At 46.1% G+C, this 18,739-nt stretch overlaps 1 protein-coding gene across 1 annotated transcript; it reads right to left on the bottom strand.

Annotated features, from left to right (window-relative positions):
* Positions 1-2,451: 2,451 nt before the first annotated feature.
* Positions 2,452-13,053, bottom strand: CXCR2 (C-X-C motif chemokine receptor 2). The gene is made up of 3 exons (XM_084892546.1): positions 12,970-13,053; positions 10,108-10,243; positions 2,452-4,273 (listed from the first exon to the last, which is right to left on the bottom strand). The coding sequence occupies exons 2-3, from the start codon at positions 10,108-10,110 to the stop codon at positions 3,197-3,199; spliced, it is 1,080 nt and encodes a 359-aa protein (XP_084748672.1). The 5' UTR covers positions 10,111-10,243; positions 12,970-13,053; the 3' UTR covers positions 2,452-3,196.
* Positions 13,054-18,739: the final 5,686 nt, after the last annotated feature.

Below are 18,739 nucleotides of genomic sequence, written 5' to 3'. Positions count from 1 at the left end.
CGGACTTACTTGCAGCCAGTGGATGGCGGGCCGCGGGCCTCATTTGAAGGATACAGAATTCCGTTGGGATGATGAAAAGGTTCTGGAGATTGAGAGTGGTGAAAGTTGTGCCCTTCTGAGTCCCAGCATTGACACAGCTGACTACTATTTCACCCAAGGACAGGAGAAGCATCAGACGATCCTGGGGCACATTTCTTTCCATAATATGTGTTCAGCAGCAGGAGGCCTGGGCTGAGAAAGACTAGTCTCCATCTCTATTTCAGTCCTTCTCTCCATGTACCTAATACACAGCAAAGGGATTTATTTATTTATTATTAAGACCCCCAATAGGGAACTCTGCTCACACTGGCCCAGCTTCTATGCAGCAGTTTATATGCTTTTTGTTGCAAGTAATGAAATACCCAATTAAAAGTGATTTGTACATGCCTGGCCGGCGTGCCTAGGGGTTGAGCGTTGACCCATGTCACGAATTGGGTGTGCAGGAGGCAGCCTATCAATGATTCTCTCTCATGATTGATGTTATTCTCTCTCTCTCCCTCTCCCTTTCTCTCTCTGAAATCAATAAAACAACAATAACAACAAAACATAAAAGTGATTTGTGCAAAAAAAACATTTATTTCACTTAACAGGAAGTTATAGGTAGGTGGTTCCAGAATTTGTCTTTTTAAAAAAAATGTATTTTATTGTTTTTTACAGAGAGGAAGGAAGAGGGATAGAGAGTTAGAAACACTGATGAGAGAGAATCATCAATTATCTGCCTCCTGCACACTCCCTACTGGGGATGTGCCTGCAACCATGGTACCTGCGCTTGGCCGGAATTGAACCTGGGACCTTTCAGTCCTCAGGCTGATGATCTATCCACCGAGCCAAACCAGTTAGGGCAGAGTTTGTCTTTTTGAAGTAGGTTTTTTAAGAAAAAAATTTGTGGTTAAATATGCATAATAAAGTTTAGCATTTTAATTAGCAGTTTAATGGCATTGAGTATATTCACATTGTTGTACCACTATCACTACTACTCATCTCCAGAACCTTTTCATCATCCCCAACTGAATTCTGTATCCTTTAAATAATAACTACCCACTTCCCCTGCCCCCAACCCCCTGCTAACAACTATTTGACTATTTTATTTTTGCTGTTGAGTTGTAGCAATTCTTCTTCTTCTTTTTTTTAAAAATATATTTTATTGATTTTTTTACAGAGTGGAAGGGAGAGAGATAGTTAGAAACATCAAGGAGAAAGATACATTGATCAGCAGCCTCCTGCACATCCCCCAAATGGGGATGTGCCCGCAACCAAGGTATATGCCCTTGACCGGAATCAAATCCAGGACCTTTCAGTCCGTAGGCCGACACTCTATCCCCGGAGCCAAGCCGGTTTCGGCTGTAGCAATTCTTTATATATTCTGGATATTAACTCCGCACAAGTTATATAATTTGCCAATATTTTCTTCGGTTCTGTGGTTTGCTATTTTACTCTGTTGAAAGTATCCTTGGATGCACAAAAGTTTTTAACTTTGATAAAGACCAACTTAATTGTTTTCTCTTTTGTTGCCTATATTTTTGGTGTCATATCTAAGAAATCATTGCCCAAATCCAATGTCTTAAAGCTTTTACCCCTTTGTTTTCTTATGAGATTTGTAGAGTTTTAGTTCTTATGTTTAGGTCTTCGATCTATTTTGAGTTAATTTTTATATCTGGTATAAGGTAAGGGGCCAGTTATATTATTTCGCTTGCTTAGGTTTATTTGTGGGCTCTTGATTTTCAGGTTCTTTTATCCTTTTGGCTCCATCACCTTATGTGTGTTAAGCTTTTTGCCTCATTGTCACACAATTGGCACCTCAGTGCCACATACCATATCCTGTAACCTTACTCCAAGGCAAGATCCAAGGATGTGTAAGTGTGTGCATCTCTCCTTTTTTAATCAGGAATATTTCTCACGAGTCCCTGGCCCCAGCAGACTCCTCTTAACAATGTTTTTGCTGAAGCCAGTTTGTACCTGCTTGTGGAAACAGATGATTACATTTTCTAGAAATCTGTAAGCTGGTTGTTGAAATGGCCATGGTGAGGACATTTATAACAGGAGACTTGGCAAACACTACAAACCAGGACTGCCCTCTCCGCGCCCCCCTCGCCCCTGCCAGGAGACTGGTTTACTAGCACAGTCTTGCCTATAAGTCTTTCTACCCATAACTGGACGATGTGGCCACTCCTAGCTTAGGGAAGCCATGTAAGTGAGTATCTGTCATTTTTGGCCTCTTTTAAGAAAAACAGACTTTGCTTGGAAGCAAGAAAACTGGGAGTTAGGGAAGCAACTACCGTGTTTGTCACTACTGGGGAGCCAAAAGGGTGGGAACTCTTGGAACTCACTTAAAATGATGTCTTTGAAATGTCTCAGAGGACAGAGTGCTATTGTAAGGTTGAGAAAAACAGAATACAGCAATAAATGTAAGGTTGAGTAAAGCCAGAATGCAACATTTTATGGTAAACATTAAAGCAAGGCTAGGTCCCGAGGGAGGTTTTCATCCTGTAGGTACAACATCTCATGATACTCATCTCACCGACCGACCTGACCGCCGTGGAATGCTCCTCCCGGGAACAGACCAGTCTTACCTGTAATTACGGGAGATGGCCAGCTGACCACCCGACCACCCCGGAGATGCCGCAACGGCAAGAGGACTTACGCAAGGGAGTGGGGAGGTGGGGGAGGGCAAAGGGTGCTTGCCTGCATAGCTGGGCTAGAGTATAAAACTTGGGAAAGAAGCTTGGAGCGGGGTCCGAGTTTGGAACGGGTGAGGGCCACTGCGCTGGTGCCCCGGCTCGGACCCTAGCCCTGGCTAGAATTAATAAAGACTTTCTGCCTTTGCATCAGACTCGGCTCCCTGGTGGTCTGTGGATTCCAGAATTTACCGGGCTCAACACTATGGGCTCAGTGGTAGGATGGACAGAGCTCTAGTAGTATATGTGCTTAGGCATCTGGGCCCTCTCTCTGATCCTGGCCTATAGAACTACAGTGAGGGGTGGGGGGCCAGGGCAGGCTTTCTAAACAAGATCAGGGGGCCAGGTATCGTCATAGCCTCAGCAACTTTCTGTGACCACAATGTGAGGCTGTCTTGACACAGACACTGTGAATAGGCAGTGGACTATAGTCATGAGGCGTGGGTGCTGATGGGAGTGCGGCTACAATAGCAGTGGGGGTCTTAGAGGGTAGTAGAAGTGTTCCCTGAAGAAGAGCCAACGAAGGAAGGCCTGCTCTCCTTGGCCAGGTACTCCTTGCTGATCAGGCCGTGGATGGCCATGATCTTGAGGAGTCCATGGCGAAACTTCTGACCAATGAAGGCGTAGATGAGGGGATTGAGGCAGCTGTGGAGGAAGCCTAGAATCTCGGTGGCGTCCAGGGCCCGGCCAATTTCATTTCGGCGAGCACAGGTCTCCTTGATCACCCCCAGCCTCATCAGGGTGTCTGCCAACAGGACCAGATTGAAGGGCAGCCAGCAGAGCAGGAAGACGAGCACGACAGCAAAGATGACCCGCATGGCCCGGTGCTTCTGCCCCATGTGGGCCTGGAACAGTGTGCGCAGGGTGAGCCCATAGAAGATCAGCATCACCAGCAGCGGCACGAGGAAGCCAATGGTCTGGGGCAGGGCCCGCATCACCATGCGCCATTTGGTTGTATTGGCACCCACGTCCAGGTAGCAGACTGGGGCGGAATAAGGTGGGTAGACGACTCCGTAGAAGATGAAGATGGGCAGGGCCAGGATCAGAGATAGGGCCCAGATGCCTAAGCATATGAACTTGACCCAGTGCCGCTTCAGAGTCAGAGTGCGTGTGGCATGAACAATGGCCAGGTAGCGGTCCACGCTAATGCAGGCCAGTAGTAGAATTCCACTGTAGAAGTTGACTTCCTTCAGGAGTGAGACCACCTTGCACAGGGGTGTGCCGAAGATCCAGCCCGTTGTCTTGGCGGCAGCCCAGATAGGCAATGTCAGGGCGAAGAGCAGGTCGGCGATAGCCAGGTTCAGCAGGTAGATGTCAGTGACAGAGCGGCTGACCTTGCTATATAAGACAACCAGCATCACCAGGGAGTTTCCCAGCAGGCTCAGCAAGAAGACCAGGACATAGATGGCTAGTAGAGCAAAGCTGTTGATATCCAGATTTTCTGACTGACATATGAAAGTGTTTGGGTCAAAGGTAATGTCAGAGATGTCACTGAAATTGTATTCCCAGGTATAATTTTCCATAAGATCCTGCAAATTTAGGAGCTCCACAATTTTGGGCTAGAGAAGAGAGATGAGTGTTACTGCACAATAAAGTCCCCCCAGATAGGATTCTTTGCACTGACTTGCATATTAAATGAAAGTAAATTTCACTTTAGGAAAATAGTTGGGACACAAACCTCTAACAATCTGAGGCACATTTAGTTATAAGTGGTATGTTTCATGAAAAGAGTATAGTTCCCTTCAAAGGCAGAGAGAGGTTCTTAACCCTTTTCATGACATTGCCATCACTCAAATCACTGTGGAAACTTTCCTTTCAATAATATCTACCAAGCCTATTTTCTTGGATATCTCAGTGGTGAGCATCCCTGACTGTGGAGACTGAGTTTAATGTCAGAAACGTGCGGTGCCATTCAGTTTTCAACGTGGGGGATGAAGCATGCAATCCAATTGAGTTTAATTATGAACTTTGAGACTAATTCCTTCGTCCAACTTTCTGTAAGTTATTTTAAAAAGAATGTTCTAGAAAAACTGAGTGGTAGCAGCATAGTGCTTTGGGATCCTTGAGCTAAGTTTACTCAATTAGCATGTTCCAGCATTGTTCTTTTGGGAGGCAGGAGGTCGGTCTCTGAGCATATTTGTATAGTTTGAAAAAACATATTAAAAATCATAAGCAGGTGGTTGACTGACTGGTTCTCCAAATAGGTGGGAAGGTAACAGATTATCATGGGAGCTCTGGACAGTCCTATTCTGTCATGCAGGGGGCCAGAGAAAGCCAGGTGCTCCCAGAATAAGGAGAAGGGGAAGGGAGAAGCAGAGAGGGCAGGTAAAGACATACTATCCTTGTTTTGGTGGCTTCCCTGTCCTGGTGGGACCTTCTTGTCCTGCCAGTGCATACCTTCACCCATTCCTAACTCCCCAGCACACCCAGATAAACCCATCTCTGTGGATTCTGCCCTAGTTACAGGATCAGTGGAGAGCTTGCTTCTGGGGGAGGCTACAGCCTCTTTAAAATATCCCAGTTTTCAAAGAGGCAATGGCCTAAAGTAAACCAGCTATTTCATTGACTTTCTTTTGGACCGCAAAATACATCACCATTGTGCCATTTCTTTATTATAAGCTATGAGCATCCTGTGACCATATGCAAGTCTGTAACCCTCCTCCAAATGGAACCCAGCATTAAAGACAAAAACATAAAATAAAAGTCTTAGGAATTGCTTCACACTCGCTAGGATGCTAATAATAATAATAATAATAATAATAATAACAACAATAATAAAAAGATGAACGATAATAATGTTGAGGAAGATGTGGAGAAATTGGGCTCCTCATACATTGCTGGTGGGAATGTGAAATGGTGCAGCTACTTTGGAAAACAGGTGTCAGCTGTTCAAAAGTTAAACATAGAGTCAGCATATGACCCAGCAATTCCACTCCCAAGAGAAATGAAAACTTCTATCCACACAAAAACCTGTACATGAATGTTCATGGCAGCTGCTTCAAAGCCAAAAAGTAGAAACAATCTAAGTGTCCATTAGCTGATAAATAGATAAATATGGAATATCATTCAACCATAAAAAGGAAGGAAATTTCTGATACACGCTACAATACGGATAAACCTTGGAAAACAATATTGCTATGAGCTATAAGCTATTACAAGTGAAAAAAAGCCACACACAAAACTTTAGACTATGATTCCGTGTATGTGAAACATTCAGACCAGGCAAACCAGTACAGACAGAAAGTACATTAGTGGTTGCCAGGGATGATGGGGGTGTCAGGACAGGCAGGATGTTAATAAGTCCAGGATTGTGTTCGCTGCGGCAGCACATATACTGAGGTTGCAACGATACAGAGAAGATTAGTGTGGCCCCTGCGCAAGGGTGACACGCACATTAGTGAAGCGTTCCGTATTTTTAAATGATGACTGTCCACCATAAAAATACCAAATTTATAATAATAATAATAATAATAATAATTAAAAAAAAGTACAGGATTTCCTTTCAGGGTGATGAAAGTGTTCTGGAATCAGATAGTGGTGATGGTTGTATAACTGTGCATGTATGAAAATTACTGTGTAGTACACTCTAACTGGGTGACTTTCATGGTACGTGAATTATATCTCAATTTAAAAAAGATTAACCAAAGACGTATAGCCTTACAAAGCAAATGCAAATATTAAAACAACATCATCAACACCAAAACTCCTAGGAAGTTTTTTGCTTTAGCAGAAGAAAGCCTGTTATTGCCAATCACTTGTAGCAAAGAAGAAAGCTTAGTGATGTTGAGAGAAATTGGAAAAATAATGCCCTTTCTCCTAGAGGGATGGAATTCTCAGTCTGTACCTTTCCGAGAAGGTATTACTTTCTCCCCTAATTGATAGGAGCCAGATAAATGGCCTTCTCAGCACATGGAGACCACAGACAGAGCACATTCAATCAGTCCATGAATGTATTGTAGAAAGATGTGACGATAAGGATGTGGCCCTGTCTGGCCAGCACATAGGGTGGTAGGGGGAAAGAGGCAGATAATAGAGCTGGTTTGGCCAGTGTTGCGAGCAAGACTTGAGAGAAATCACTGGCTCTGTAGTCTCTTGATCAAAAGCAAGTTTGCTCAGAGCCCCAGAGATAAGTCCAGTTTGCTTATGAGGCCAAGGGTGACTCACCTCTATGAGAGATGATCAGAGATGTGCTTAAGGGAACACATGGCCTAGAAGAAGACCCACTGTTGAAAGAGGATGACCATTGGTGGGTGCAGAGAGTTTGTGCCTGCAGAGAGAGGAACCCACATCTATGCACATCAGCTGTGAGAAGGCTGGGCTGGGGCAGCTGCAGAAACTTCCCTATGAGAAGAGGCAGCAGCAGGCAAACATGCTTCATTGATTGTTAGGGGCAAAAATAGAATATTGGGGACCAGCTAGAATTTTAAGAAATATTAATCATGCTCTGTTAACCATGAGGGTTCTGTTCTGATTAGAGAAAGCACATTCTAAAATCCCAACGGCATATTTCATAGACCTAGAACAAACTCTCCAAAAATTTATATGGAATAAAAAAAAGACCCTGAATAGCCGCAGCAATCATGAGAAAGAACAAAGTTGGAGGGATCACAATACCAGATATCAAGCTATCTTACAAAGCCACTGTTCTCAAAACTGCCTGGTACTGGCACAAGAACAGACATATAGACCAATGGAACAGAACAGAGAACCCAGAAATCAATTAATATTTGACAAAGGAGGCAAGAGCATATTGACAGTCTCTTCAATAAATGGTGTTGGGAAAATTGGACAGATACATGCAAAAAAAAAAAAGAAAAAAAGAAAAAAGAAACTGGACCACAAACTTACACCATACACAAAAATAAATTCAAAATGGATAAAAAAAAACAAAAACAAAAACAAAAAAACTTAAACGTAAGATCATAAAAATCTTAGAAGAATCCACAGGCAGCAAATATCAGAGAGAGCATGTTCTAACCTTGCTGAGAGTTGTGCACCTGGGGACACGGGAGCTGACGCTGGAATGTCGTCCATTCTCCTTTCCCAAGAACTGCCTATCATTACGGAAAGATTACAGCCTCCTGGTTGAAACCATCTAATCCAAGAGGTGCCTGTTGTTTACAACCCTTACCCCTATTACCTGTAAGCTGGTCCTAGGATGCCCGGAGGCACCCACTCTCCTGCAATCCCTGCCCCAGCCCGCATGACTTGTAACCTGTAATGACTGTTCTGTGCTTACTTTCCATGCCTGTAGTTCCTACATCCCCACGTAATCTTTGTCCCACTATCCAATATAAGCAGCTGACTTATGATGGGGTGCAGAGCAGATTTTTGTGGATGACCTGCTTCTCTCCCATACTGCTGGCATTATTGGAATAAACACTCATATGATTCAACCCTGTCTCTGCTTGATTGGCTGAAGTAGTGACAGGCAGCCTGGACTCCTTGGTTGTGCTGTTGTAAGATGAACCCTCATTCTAGAAGAGTCCGGTGCTCCACTGTGCTGGGGCCAGATTGCAGGTATGTGGGTGAGCTCCACTCCCATGCAAGTCAGGACAGAAGTAGAGAATTCAGAAAGGAGAACCAGGCCACCCGCCCAGGGCCATGACCTCCAGCCACTGGCCAGGTGTGGGGGTGGGGATGAGTGGAGGGGGGTGGAGAGAATGTTTTTGTTGTTTGTTTGTTTTGTAACCAATCCCTAGAGGTGATGTTTTGGCCGTTAAAGGGAGGAACTAAGGAAAGGAAGATAGGAAGATGACACTTGAGATCTACTTTGTGCCTATATGATCTCTCTTGATTGCTACAAATAGATATGATTAAGCCCCTGTTTAACCATGAAAAGACAGACACAATGAGGCTCAGAGACCAGCCTGTGGTCCCAGAGCCTAGAAGTCCTACAGCCAGAATTCCAACTAGGTGCAAATGGCCCCTCCACATTTTCAGCCTGCAGACCTGTTTCTAAAAAAATAAAAAAATAAATAAATAAATAAAAAATAAAATTCACACCTTTAGGATCAGAGGAAGCCAAATGCAACTTTCTTCATTCATCCCAAATCCAGATTCTTCCAATACCAGCCCCCGCTCCACCATGTCCCCTAAGTTCTACCTCAATGAGATCAAAGTTCTGTATCTGAGAGTGGGTGCCATATCTGCCCTCCACCCCAGGTCAGCTCCTTGGATCTGTCTCCCGAAAAGATTGGTGATGACATTGCCAAGGCAACAGGTGATTGGAAGGGCTTGAGGATAACATTGTAACTGACCATTCAGAACAGACAGACCCAGCTTGAAGTGGTAGCTCTGCCTCTGCCTTGACCACCAAAGCCCTCTAGGAACCTCCAAGAGACAGAAACAGAAAAACATGCACACAGTGGAAATATCACTTTTGAGGAGATTGTCAATATTGCCTGGCATATATGGCGCCAATCTTTGGCTAGAGAACTCTCTGGAACCATTAAAGAGATCCTGGGACTGCCCAGTCTGTGGGCTGCCATGTCGATGGCCATTACCCTTATATATAATAAATGACATCAATTTTAGTTTGTACGATAGAATACCCAGCTAGTTAAGAACTTACAGGATAATTTGACAACAACAATACCAAAATCATAGGTCATATATTAAATATATTTGTAAGTTAAATTCTTGAGATATTAGCCAACCTGTATATAGTTCACTCTCATCGTTTGATGTCTGTACATTGCTTTCTTTGCTATTCCTGACACCCAGAATGAAAGAAACAGCCCTTTTAGGAATGATAAACCAAACCCCCTAGAACTGGCTGGCCCATCCCGATCACTCAGTCATGTTCTTGGTTTCCCAGCAGGAGATCCTCTTTCAACAAAATTGCCATCTCCTTAATGACTCGCGGTAGTACAGAAATAACATGAATGGGATGATTCTAGCTTATTTCATGAGAATGCTATAGAATGAGGACTTTATAAGATTCTAAACATTTATAGCAAACTTTTAAACAACAACAACAACAACAAAAGTCTGTCATTTTAATACAATTCCAGTATTTTTTATCTCTATAAATATCATCCACGTATATTTACATTTAATATATGGGAGGAGGGACTCTACAGTGTCTGGCCCTTTCTCACACCACTTTTGTGCAAAGCAAAGAGAGAGAGTTGGCTGAGTTGGGGAGGGAAGGGGATGGGAATAGAGTTGCCCTAAGTGGTTGTTGGAGAGAGGTGTAGGGGAAAGGTGCAGAAACCCTCTTTTTGAAGACAGAGTAGCCTAAAGAGAGAGAATAAAGAGACCTAGGGGTGTCGGTGAGACCCACTAAGAGTAGGGAAAGATGCCTTGAATAAGCGGGAGGCTGGTGTCCAGGGAGACGGAGAACAGAGACATTCTGAATGGCGGGAGGGGTGAGTGTCCCAAGACTTACCATGATTCTGGGCTTTTCACCTGTAAGACACCTCCGAAGAGCAGATGTGCCTGGCTGCAAGGGTGGCGGTGGTGAGAGCCCCGTGGAGGAAGTGAGCGGTGGATGAGATTGCTCAATGGTGGGGCGGAGTCCCGGCCTGTGAAGGATACTTAATGTGAATATTTAAATCCCAGGTCAGATCTTTGATCACTAGACATTTTATGGACTGGGAGGGTTCATACTGGGAAAGGACCTGTGGCATTTCCTAGACAATCTTCCCTTTTTTCACAGATGAAGAGACAGGACTGCACAGCTTTCTCTCATCTTTGTTCCCCCCCTTCTTTTTGTTACTCCTCACCCGAGGATATTTTCTCATTGATTTTTTAGAGATAGTGGAAGGGAGGGGGAGAGACAGAGAGGCAGGGAGAGAAACATCCACGTGAGAAAGACACATCCATTGGCTTCCTCTTGCACGCGCTCTGACCAGGGTCAGGGATGGAGCTTGCAACCAAGGTATGTCCCCTTGACCAGAATTGAACCTGGGACCTTTCTGTCCACAGGCAGGCTGATGCTTTACTCACTGACCGAACAGGCTAGGGCAGATCTCTCTCATCTGTGCCCTGATCTCAGTGGCCTCTGTTCTGTCTGACTCTCTCTGCACTCTAGCTGCCTCAGGCTCCCCTGGGCTTACTGTCTTAAATATCTTTCATACCTGAAAGGAGAACAGCTCATTAAGACAAAGGAGATGGGACAAGTTTCTGGAGAGTCATAGCTTTTTTCCTTGAATCGAATGCCCCCTGTCTCCACCCCACTTACCCCAGGAATCTTTGGAGCCTCACAGATTCCTTCTCTATGCCACACCCAATTGAGAACCGCTAGCCCAAAATGGGGGCCCCATCACACCTCTTCTTGTCTTTCACCTCAGCCCCCAAACATCTGCTCTGTCCCTGAGCCCCTCTTAGGTCATTGCTCTCCGCCCTTGGCTTGCATACTTGGGATTGAGTCTGCAGTGGCTTTCAGCGTTGGAGCCAAGACTATCTAATCTGGAAAAGGAAGCTTTTTGGTGAAAGTTAAAATCCCACTCAAGTCCTAACACATTTTTGAAAACAGTGTTGAGTGACACTAAAAATATATTATGTCATAGTTGCTATTGCTTGCAATCGAGAGGATAAATACAGGCAGAGTAGTGAACACAAATTCACCACTCCCTCCTAAGCTCACACCTAGCGACCTCAGTCCCTCCACCACTCCTGATGCCTGTCTCTTGCCCAGTGAGTGCTCAGAGCCTGTTGCCAAAACACCCAAGCTGCCCATCCCAAGGAAAGAACCTCTGAGTCCCGCTGCTTAGCAAACATTCTTTGTCACATCTTTCTTTCCCTTGTTAGAGAAGAATGCAGACTCCCGCTCAGGCGATGCTAACATCAGGCAGAAGCTCCTTACACACACAGAGAAGAGGGTGGGAGTGGTGGTTAAGAACCCTGCTAGCTGACCAACTCCTGGCAAGTGACCTTTCCTTTCTGAGTCTCAGTTTACTCATCTGTAAAACGAGGCTGAGGATGAAATGAGAGATTACCCGAAATTCATTTAAGACAGTAAAGCATGATGTTTGCATTTCTTGTTATGATAATTATTACTGAAATAGTTTGTCAACTAATAGCATGCTGTCTCTCCCGCTACATCCCCAAGCAAGGGAAAGTGGCCGGTCCACTGTCCAGGCTGACTTTAAGGTACATCTTACCTGGATAACAGTAGTCACACTAGCTGTACTGTTGAGTACGTCTGAGGGTCTAGTCTCTGAAAAAAGTGCTTTTCAGAATCTATATCATTTAATCCTCATGACAACATGTACTTCCTGAATGAGGAAACCAAGACTCTAGGACTTAGGCAACTCACCTAGAATGACACAGATGAACTGGGTGTTGAGCAGTTTTAAAGACTTTTTTTTTTTTTTTTTTTTTACCTGACCCCAAATTGTATATTCTGTCCACTATCACAAGGGGCTGTATGTCAGCCTGAGGTTTCTGAACTCCATTAGGTACTCAGACAACCGAGTATGAAAGGCATAGAAAAAAGAGCCCAGATTTCACATTTCCCAACCAGCCCACTTCTTGATTTTCATTCGGTTGATTTCGTTTCCACTGAGCCCGCCGCATGCATGTTGACGGTGGGGTGAATAAAGAGCCAGTTTCCAATCCTGGTTCTGCGGTGCATGGTCAGTGTGAGCTTGGACAAGTCATTTGTCTCTGAGCCTTGATGTGGTTCATTGGAAAATGAGGAGACTGTTCTAGATCTGCCCTGCCCCAAACGATGGCTACTAGCCACAGGCAGCTACTTAAATCTAAATTAATTAAAAAAAATTAGTGCCTCGGTCACATGAGCCACATTTAAGTGCTCAGGAGCCACAAGTGACTAGTGGCTATCATACTGGATAGTGCAGATGGAGAATATTTCTGTTTTTTTCTATAAGCAACAAGTTCTTTTGTACTGTGCTGTCTGGCAAAGACAGTTATTTTTAGCTCTAAGAGTCTGCAGTTCATCACACCTCAGTTCTCAGGGGACCCAGACTGAGGTTTCCAAGTCCCTTCCATCAGAAATATGTCCCCAGCCGTAACCGGTTTGGCTCAGTGGATAGAGCGTCGGTCTGTGGACTGAGGGGTCCCAGGTTCGATTCCGGTCAAGGGCATGTACATTGGTTGCAGGCACATCCCTGGTAGGGGGTGTGCAGGAGGCAGCTGGTCGATGATTCTCTCTCATCGATGTTTCTAGCTCTCTATCCCTCTCCCTTCTTCTCTGTGGAAAATCAATAAAATATATTAAAAAAAAGAAAAGAAAAAAGAAAAGAAATATGGCCCCAGCAGTTCTAAGACTGAACAGCCCACTTACCTGCTGTTGCTGCTACGGCTGCTGTTGCTGCTGAAGTTACTGCTGGTACTTCCGCTGTGACTCAGGGCTCAGCAGCAGTTAGGGCTGTTGGGCAGGAAAAAAGTGAATCAGGTTTTATGGAGACACTTCTGGGGCAGGGCTGCCAATGGGGAAATCTGAGAGGTCCACCAGGGGCGGTGTTCCCACAGGGGACCAATAGGCCTGTCCTAGGACTCTGGCTCCAGGCCAAGGCTCCGCCAGGAGATTCTGTGTGAGCACTGGGGATGCTCAGGCCGGCCTGCCTAATGGCTTCTGGAGGCACTGGCAGTCTGAAGGCGGAGGTTTGCCCTAGTCCATCTTTGTCTCTGTGCTTTTTAAATCTTCACCTCCTAAAGGAAGCTGCAGGCAATCCCAGACTCCAGCTGACAGGCTGGCCTGGACTCACCGGGCACTTTGTTCCTGTCTTCTCGGGTCAGCGTGAGCAGTGTCCCTCCTCTCTTTCTGGAGAATTCCTGCTCCTGGCTGTGGGACCCCCGCCTCTCACATCCTGGAGGATCCTGCCTCCCGGCGCTTTGCCCTTCTACCACCTTCTTTATGTCTTTCCCTCCTCTCCTCTGTGCTAGGATCCCTTTAGGTGCCGCTCCCTGTGCCCTCCTTTTCACAAGTGAACTTCTTGACAAAGCAGCTGGGTCCACGTGGCCGCCTCTTGTCCACTGCTCAACCCACCGAAACTAGCTTCCTTCTTACTGCTTGCTGAAACAGCTTTGGCCAGGGTTACCAATGACCTCTGGATTACTGAGCCAACAGCCGCTTTCTTAAAGAGGACTGCTTTAGTGTTATTAAGTGAAGCACGCACATTGTCCAGAATATAGGAGATACAAAATAAAAGCCTGTAAAGTAAAACTCGAGAGACACCCTTCCATCCCTCTGTTCACTAATATTTGCCTTCCCCAGACTTCCCCATGTAGATACAAACATGTTTTCTTTCTTCCCTTCCTTAATAGAAATATAACATATTTAACTATTTATACTTTCTGCAGCTCAAGAACGTATATTGGCCCGACTGGCATGACTCAGTGGTTGAGCGTTGACCTATGAACTAATCGAACCCGGTTCGATTCCTGGTGGCAACCAATCAAAATTATCTCTCATCATTGATGTTTCTATCTCTCTCTCCCTCTCCCTCTCTCTCTGAAATAAATAAAAATATATTTTAAAAAAAAGAATGTATCATGGACCTATTCCTCATCATTACATAGGGATCCATCTCACTCTTTCTAACGATGACATAGTGGCTCATGGTATGTATGTATCATGATTTACATAATGATTGCCTTAGAGATGGATACTTAGTTTCTTCCTATGAGCATGTTTGGGAATATTTCTGTGTGTTTCTGTAGCTTAAGTATAATTTTGCTGGCTCATATCTGGGGATGTGTAAATTCTTTAAACTATTTTTTTTTTCAATTCTCACATGAAGGTATGTTCTGTTTTATTTATTTGAGAAAGAGAAAGTAGGAGAGAAAGATAGAGATAGAGAGAGAGAGAAGGAGAGAGAGAGAGAGAGAGAGAGAGAGAGAGAGAGAGAGAGGGAGAAAGAGAGAGAGAGAGAGAGAGAGAGAGAGAGAGAGAGAGAGAGAGAGAGAGAGAGAGAGAGAGAAGTTGCCTCCTGTACATGCCTGGGGAATGAACTCAAAACTTAGGCATGTGCCCTGACCGGGAATTGAACCTGCAACCTTTTGATGTAGGGACAAATGCTCTAATCAACTGAGCCACCTGGTCAGGGCTCATTGGGCACATTTACATTTTGATAAACAAGACCATATGGCTCTTTGAGAAGACTGTGCCTGTTTACTCTCCCACTATCAGTTTATCAGAGGGCCTGTTCATCTCTCTACTCACACTATTTTACATTTGTCAGGTATGGTAAACTATTTTCTCCCCAGCCTGCTGTGTGCTTTTTAAATTTATTTATGGTGAAATGGTTACTGTTCAAGTGCTATCTTATTTGATCTCTGCATCACTTAATCCCACTGACCCCGTTCTCTTCTTTCTCCTGAACCTCTCTTGGTTTCATTTGTTGCTTTATTCTTAATTCACTCCTGAAATCAGATGTTCCTCTTCTCTCCCTGCTCTCCCTCGGCCAGCCCACCTCCTTCCTTGGCTTTGGTGACCACTCAATTCGTCAGTGTCTCTCACACCTATAATTCCCAACCTGTCTTCGAAGCTCTCTCCTCAGCTCCAACTCTTAATGCACTCACCTCATAACATCTCCCCTGAGGTTCCACAGAAGCTGCCAACCCGCACGTGCGTCTCTCCCAGAACTTCCCCTCATCCATGCCTGAGCCCACGTCTCACACTCCCCCACTTCTTTCTCTCCTTAACATCTCCCTCAGTTATCTTCTCCTCACCATCTTCCCTGGCAGGGTTAGGCAACACTTCATTCTCCCTGAAGCTACTGCAATTGTCAGCTGATAGCCCAGGCCCCACGGCTCAGCAGTTGAGCATTGACCTATGAACCAGGAGGTCACGGTTCAACTCCTGGTCAGGGCTCATATATGCCTGGGTTGTGGGCTCAATCCCCAGTGTGAGATGTGCAGGAAGCAGCTGATCAATAATAATTCTGTCATCATTGATGTTTCTATCTTTCCCTCCCTTTATCTTCCTCTCTCTGAAATCAATTAAAAAATATATATATATATCAGGCAATAGCTGTGGATTCCACAGCTGGGCTGATTTAGGATATCGGCCATGTCACTTACTGATTGTAGACCTTGGGCAAATATTTAATCTCACCAGGTCTCAGTATCATGAACAGTAATAGGGGGATATTGAGGGCACCTATTGTTCTGTGGATTCAATGAGTCTACATGTGTGAAGCACTTAAAATGGTGCTTGGTAGTGTTGGCTGTTGCTGTTGCTGCTACTATTACTATCACTGTTCTCCTAAGTACTCTCTGCCTCAAGTCTTCCCCCCTCAGTTTATCCTGCACTCTGCTACCAGAATGATCTCTCTAAAGCATGGACTCCCCATTACCCTCAGCATCAGACTCCTGACTTGTGTACCTGGTGATCCTGCATCTGATCCCTGTGTGCCTCTCCAGTCTCATTTCAGGCCACACCTCCTTGAACCCTTAACTTCAGACACAGGGAGCTACTTGCACTTCCCCTAGGAACTGTTCTGGTTCCTCCTCAGGGACTGGCATGCATTTTCCTCTAGGTCTGCTCTTTCCCACCCTCTAGGTCTGGCCAACTCCCCTTTCCTTTCAAATCCAGCCCGGTGGTCACCTCCATGGGCAGCACACCTGGGCTTCCTCTATCATGTCTTCAATGACAGGGCTTTGTAATCATCTATTTGTCTGCTTCTGACTCCACACTGTGAGGTTTGTGAAAGCAGGTATCATCTTTTATAATAAAAGGCTAATATGCAAATAGACCAGGCAGAACAACTGAACATCCGAACAACTGGTCACTGTGACGTGCACTGACCACTAGGGAGTACGCACAGAACATGGTGGGTGTGAGCAGCAGGCAATAGAGTGTGGAATGTGGCGGTCGTCAGTCACAGCAGGATGGTGGAGCAGGTGAGCAGGGGCACCAGACCAAGGTGGAGTGCTGGTTGCTGTCATCAGGGCAAACCTTTGGTGGTTACTGAAAATTCTTTGCTACCACGCTCTGTGGTCCCACCCCATGTTTGCACCTGTTGTCGGCACCAGAGCTGCTGCTCTTACTTACTGCCAGAGCCCAGCAACAGCCGATCACTTGGCACTGTCAGTGGGTGCAAGCAGCAACTGCAGGCCCAGTCGCCCCTCAGGGCTTCTACATCTCCCCCACTCCTGAGGGGCGATCAGGGCTGGCAGCTACCTTTCACACTCACTGCCAGCAACGGCCCTGCTTACACCTGCAGCTGGTGCTGGAGCCACTGTTCACATCTGCTGCTGGCACCTGGTGCCGGTCCCAATTACCCTGAGGGCTTCTCTACCTCCTCCTGCTCCTGAGGGGGAATCAGGGCAGCAGTCGCTGCTTACACCAGCTGATGGCACCGACCCTGCCTGCACCCACTGCTGACATAAGCCCCAAATGCTCTGCGCCGTCACAGGTGCGAGTGGGGCAGGGGCCATCAGCGTGTGGGAGCAGTGGCAGCGGGAGCGTGTGGGAGCTGCAGTGGAGGGGCTGGGTCGGGGTTCGGAGGATGGGCCGAGACCCATTCCTGTGCCCACTGTAGCCTTGTGGTCCACTGTTCCTTACAAGGTGCACAAATTTGTGCAGTGGGCTCCTATATATATATATATATATATATATATATATATATATATATATATATATTTTTTTTTTTTTTTTTTTTTTCTGTATCCTTAAACCAATCAGTGTTTAGGCATATCCTAGGTATAAAACATGATCTTCTTGAGCACTGAATGGATTGACAAAGCAGGGAAACTGATGTATGCTGGAACTTCTGAGTGACAGCCAATCCTAGATAATAAAAGGCTAATATGCAAATTGACCAAAGGGTGGAATGACCAGTCACTTTGACACGCACTGACTACCAGGGGCCAGACACTCAATGCAGGAGCTGGCCCCTGGTGCTCAGCACACTCCCACCGGGGGGGGGGGGGGGGTGCCACTCAGCCAAAAGCCAGGCTCATAGGGAGTGGGCCTAAGCCGTCAGCTGGACATCTCCCAAGGGCTCCTGGACTGCAAGAGGGCACGGGCTGGGCTGAGGGACGTGCCCCCCACCCCCGAGTGCACGAATTTCTTACACCACACCTCTAGTTAAAGAAATAATTGTCGCCCGGGGCACCCCCAGTGAGCACAGGGGACCCTCTGGGGAGCAGTGTTAAGCTAGAGGCTGGTTCCCAGCATTGCCCTCCTTTGCTCCCAACCAGGGGACTTTTCTCCCATTCTTGGCCCCTGATTTCCTCACTGTGAGTTCTCATCCAGGAGCATCTAGCTTCGGCTTTGAACTTAGGCTTTTCTGCTAGTTCACTTCTACCCCATTAGTTCACCAGGCGGGACTGAACTCCACGTTCTAATAGAAGTATGTGAGTGAGCAAGTGTCACCTCCAGGAAGGCATGCTGATTCTTTTGACCTAATTGCTCTGGGAGTTGCAGCTCTGGCCTCCCTCCACCCTTCCCTCCCTCCATTCCCTGACCCTCCCTGCTCACCTTGTCGCTGACGCCGCTAAAGAGAAGTTCTCATCAGCTCTCCAGGGCAGGAACTGCTGTTGCAAAACTCTTGCTCCATAAGATGGTAATGGGATGCAACCCTAGGTGGCCCTGACCCCAGGAGGCGGTCACAGGCTCTGGTCAGAGCCACAGAGTTGCTCAACCGCTGCAGAGGCTGTGGCAGTCCTGGGAGGCAGGGGACAGCCTGCATACCTGCTCGGGGCCAGAGAGTCTGCCCTGTTATAGAGGGGACCCCATGTTTCTTCAGAAACAGTATTTTCGGAAACACCACAATTGGGTGCCCAGTGAACGAAACAAGTTGTGTAAGACTTCTTGGACAGTCAGAGGGTATAACTTGTAACACAGAGCTACCCGAATCCTTAACTGTCTTTATTAAAGTCTAGCAAGTGAGCACTGCACAGAGTCACTTAGACTAAGCCCCTCCCTCTAGCCTCACAACTTGGGACTGTTTAATTCACCTCAGTGGTTGGAGGGGAAGGATAGAGAGGCCCAGGTTCCATGTCTGTGTCTCTTCTCCTGCCCCCAAAGCTAAATGCCCTGGGAAGCAGCCGGGACACCCACACCCTGCTGGTGGGATGGCACAACATATACTCTTTATGGACGA

This window comes from Pipistrellus hanaki, assembly GCF_964339955.1.
Source record: "Pipistrellus hanaki genome assembly, chromosome: 8".
In the NCBI taxonomy this organism is placed as follows: Eukaryota; Metazoa; Chordata; class Mammalia; order Chiroptera; family Vespertilionidae; genus Pipistrellus; species Pipistrellus hanaki.
This window is presented reverse-complemented; position numbering and strand designations above follow the sequence as displayed.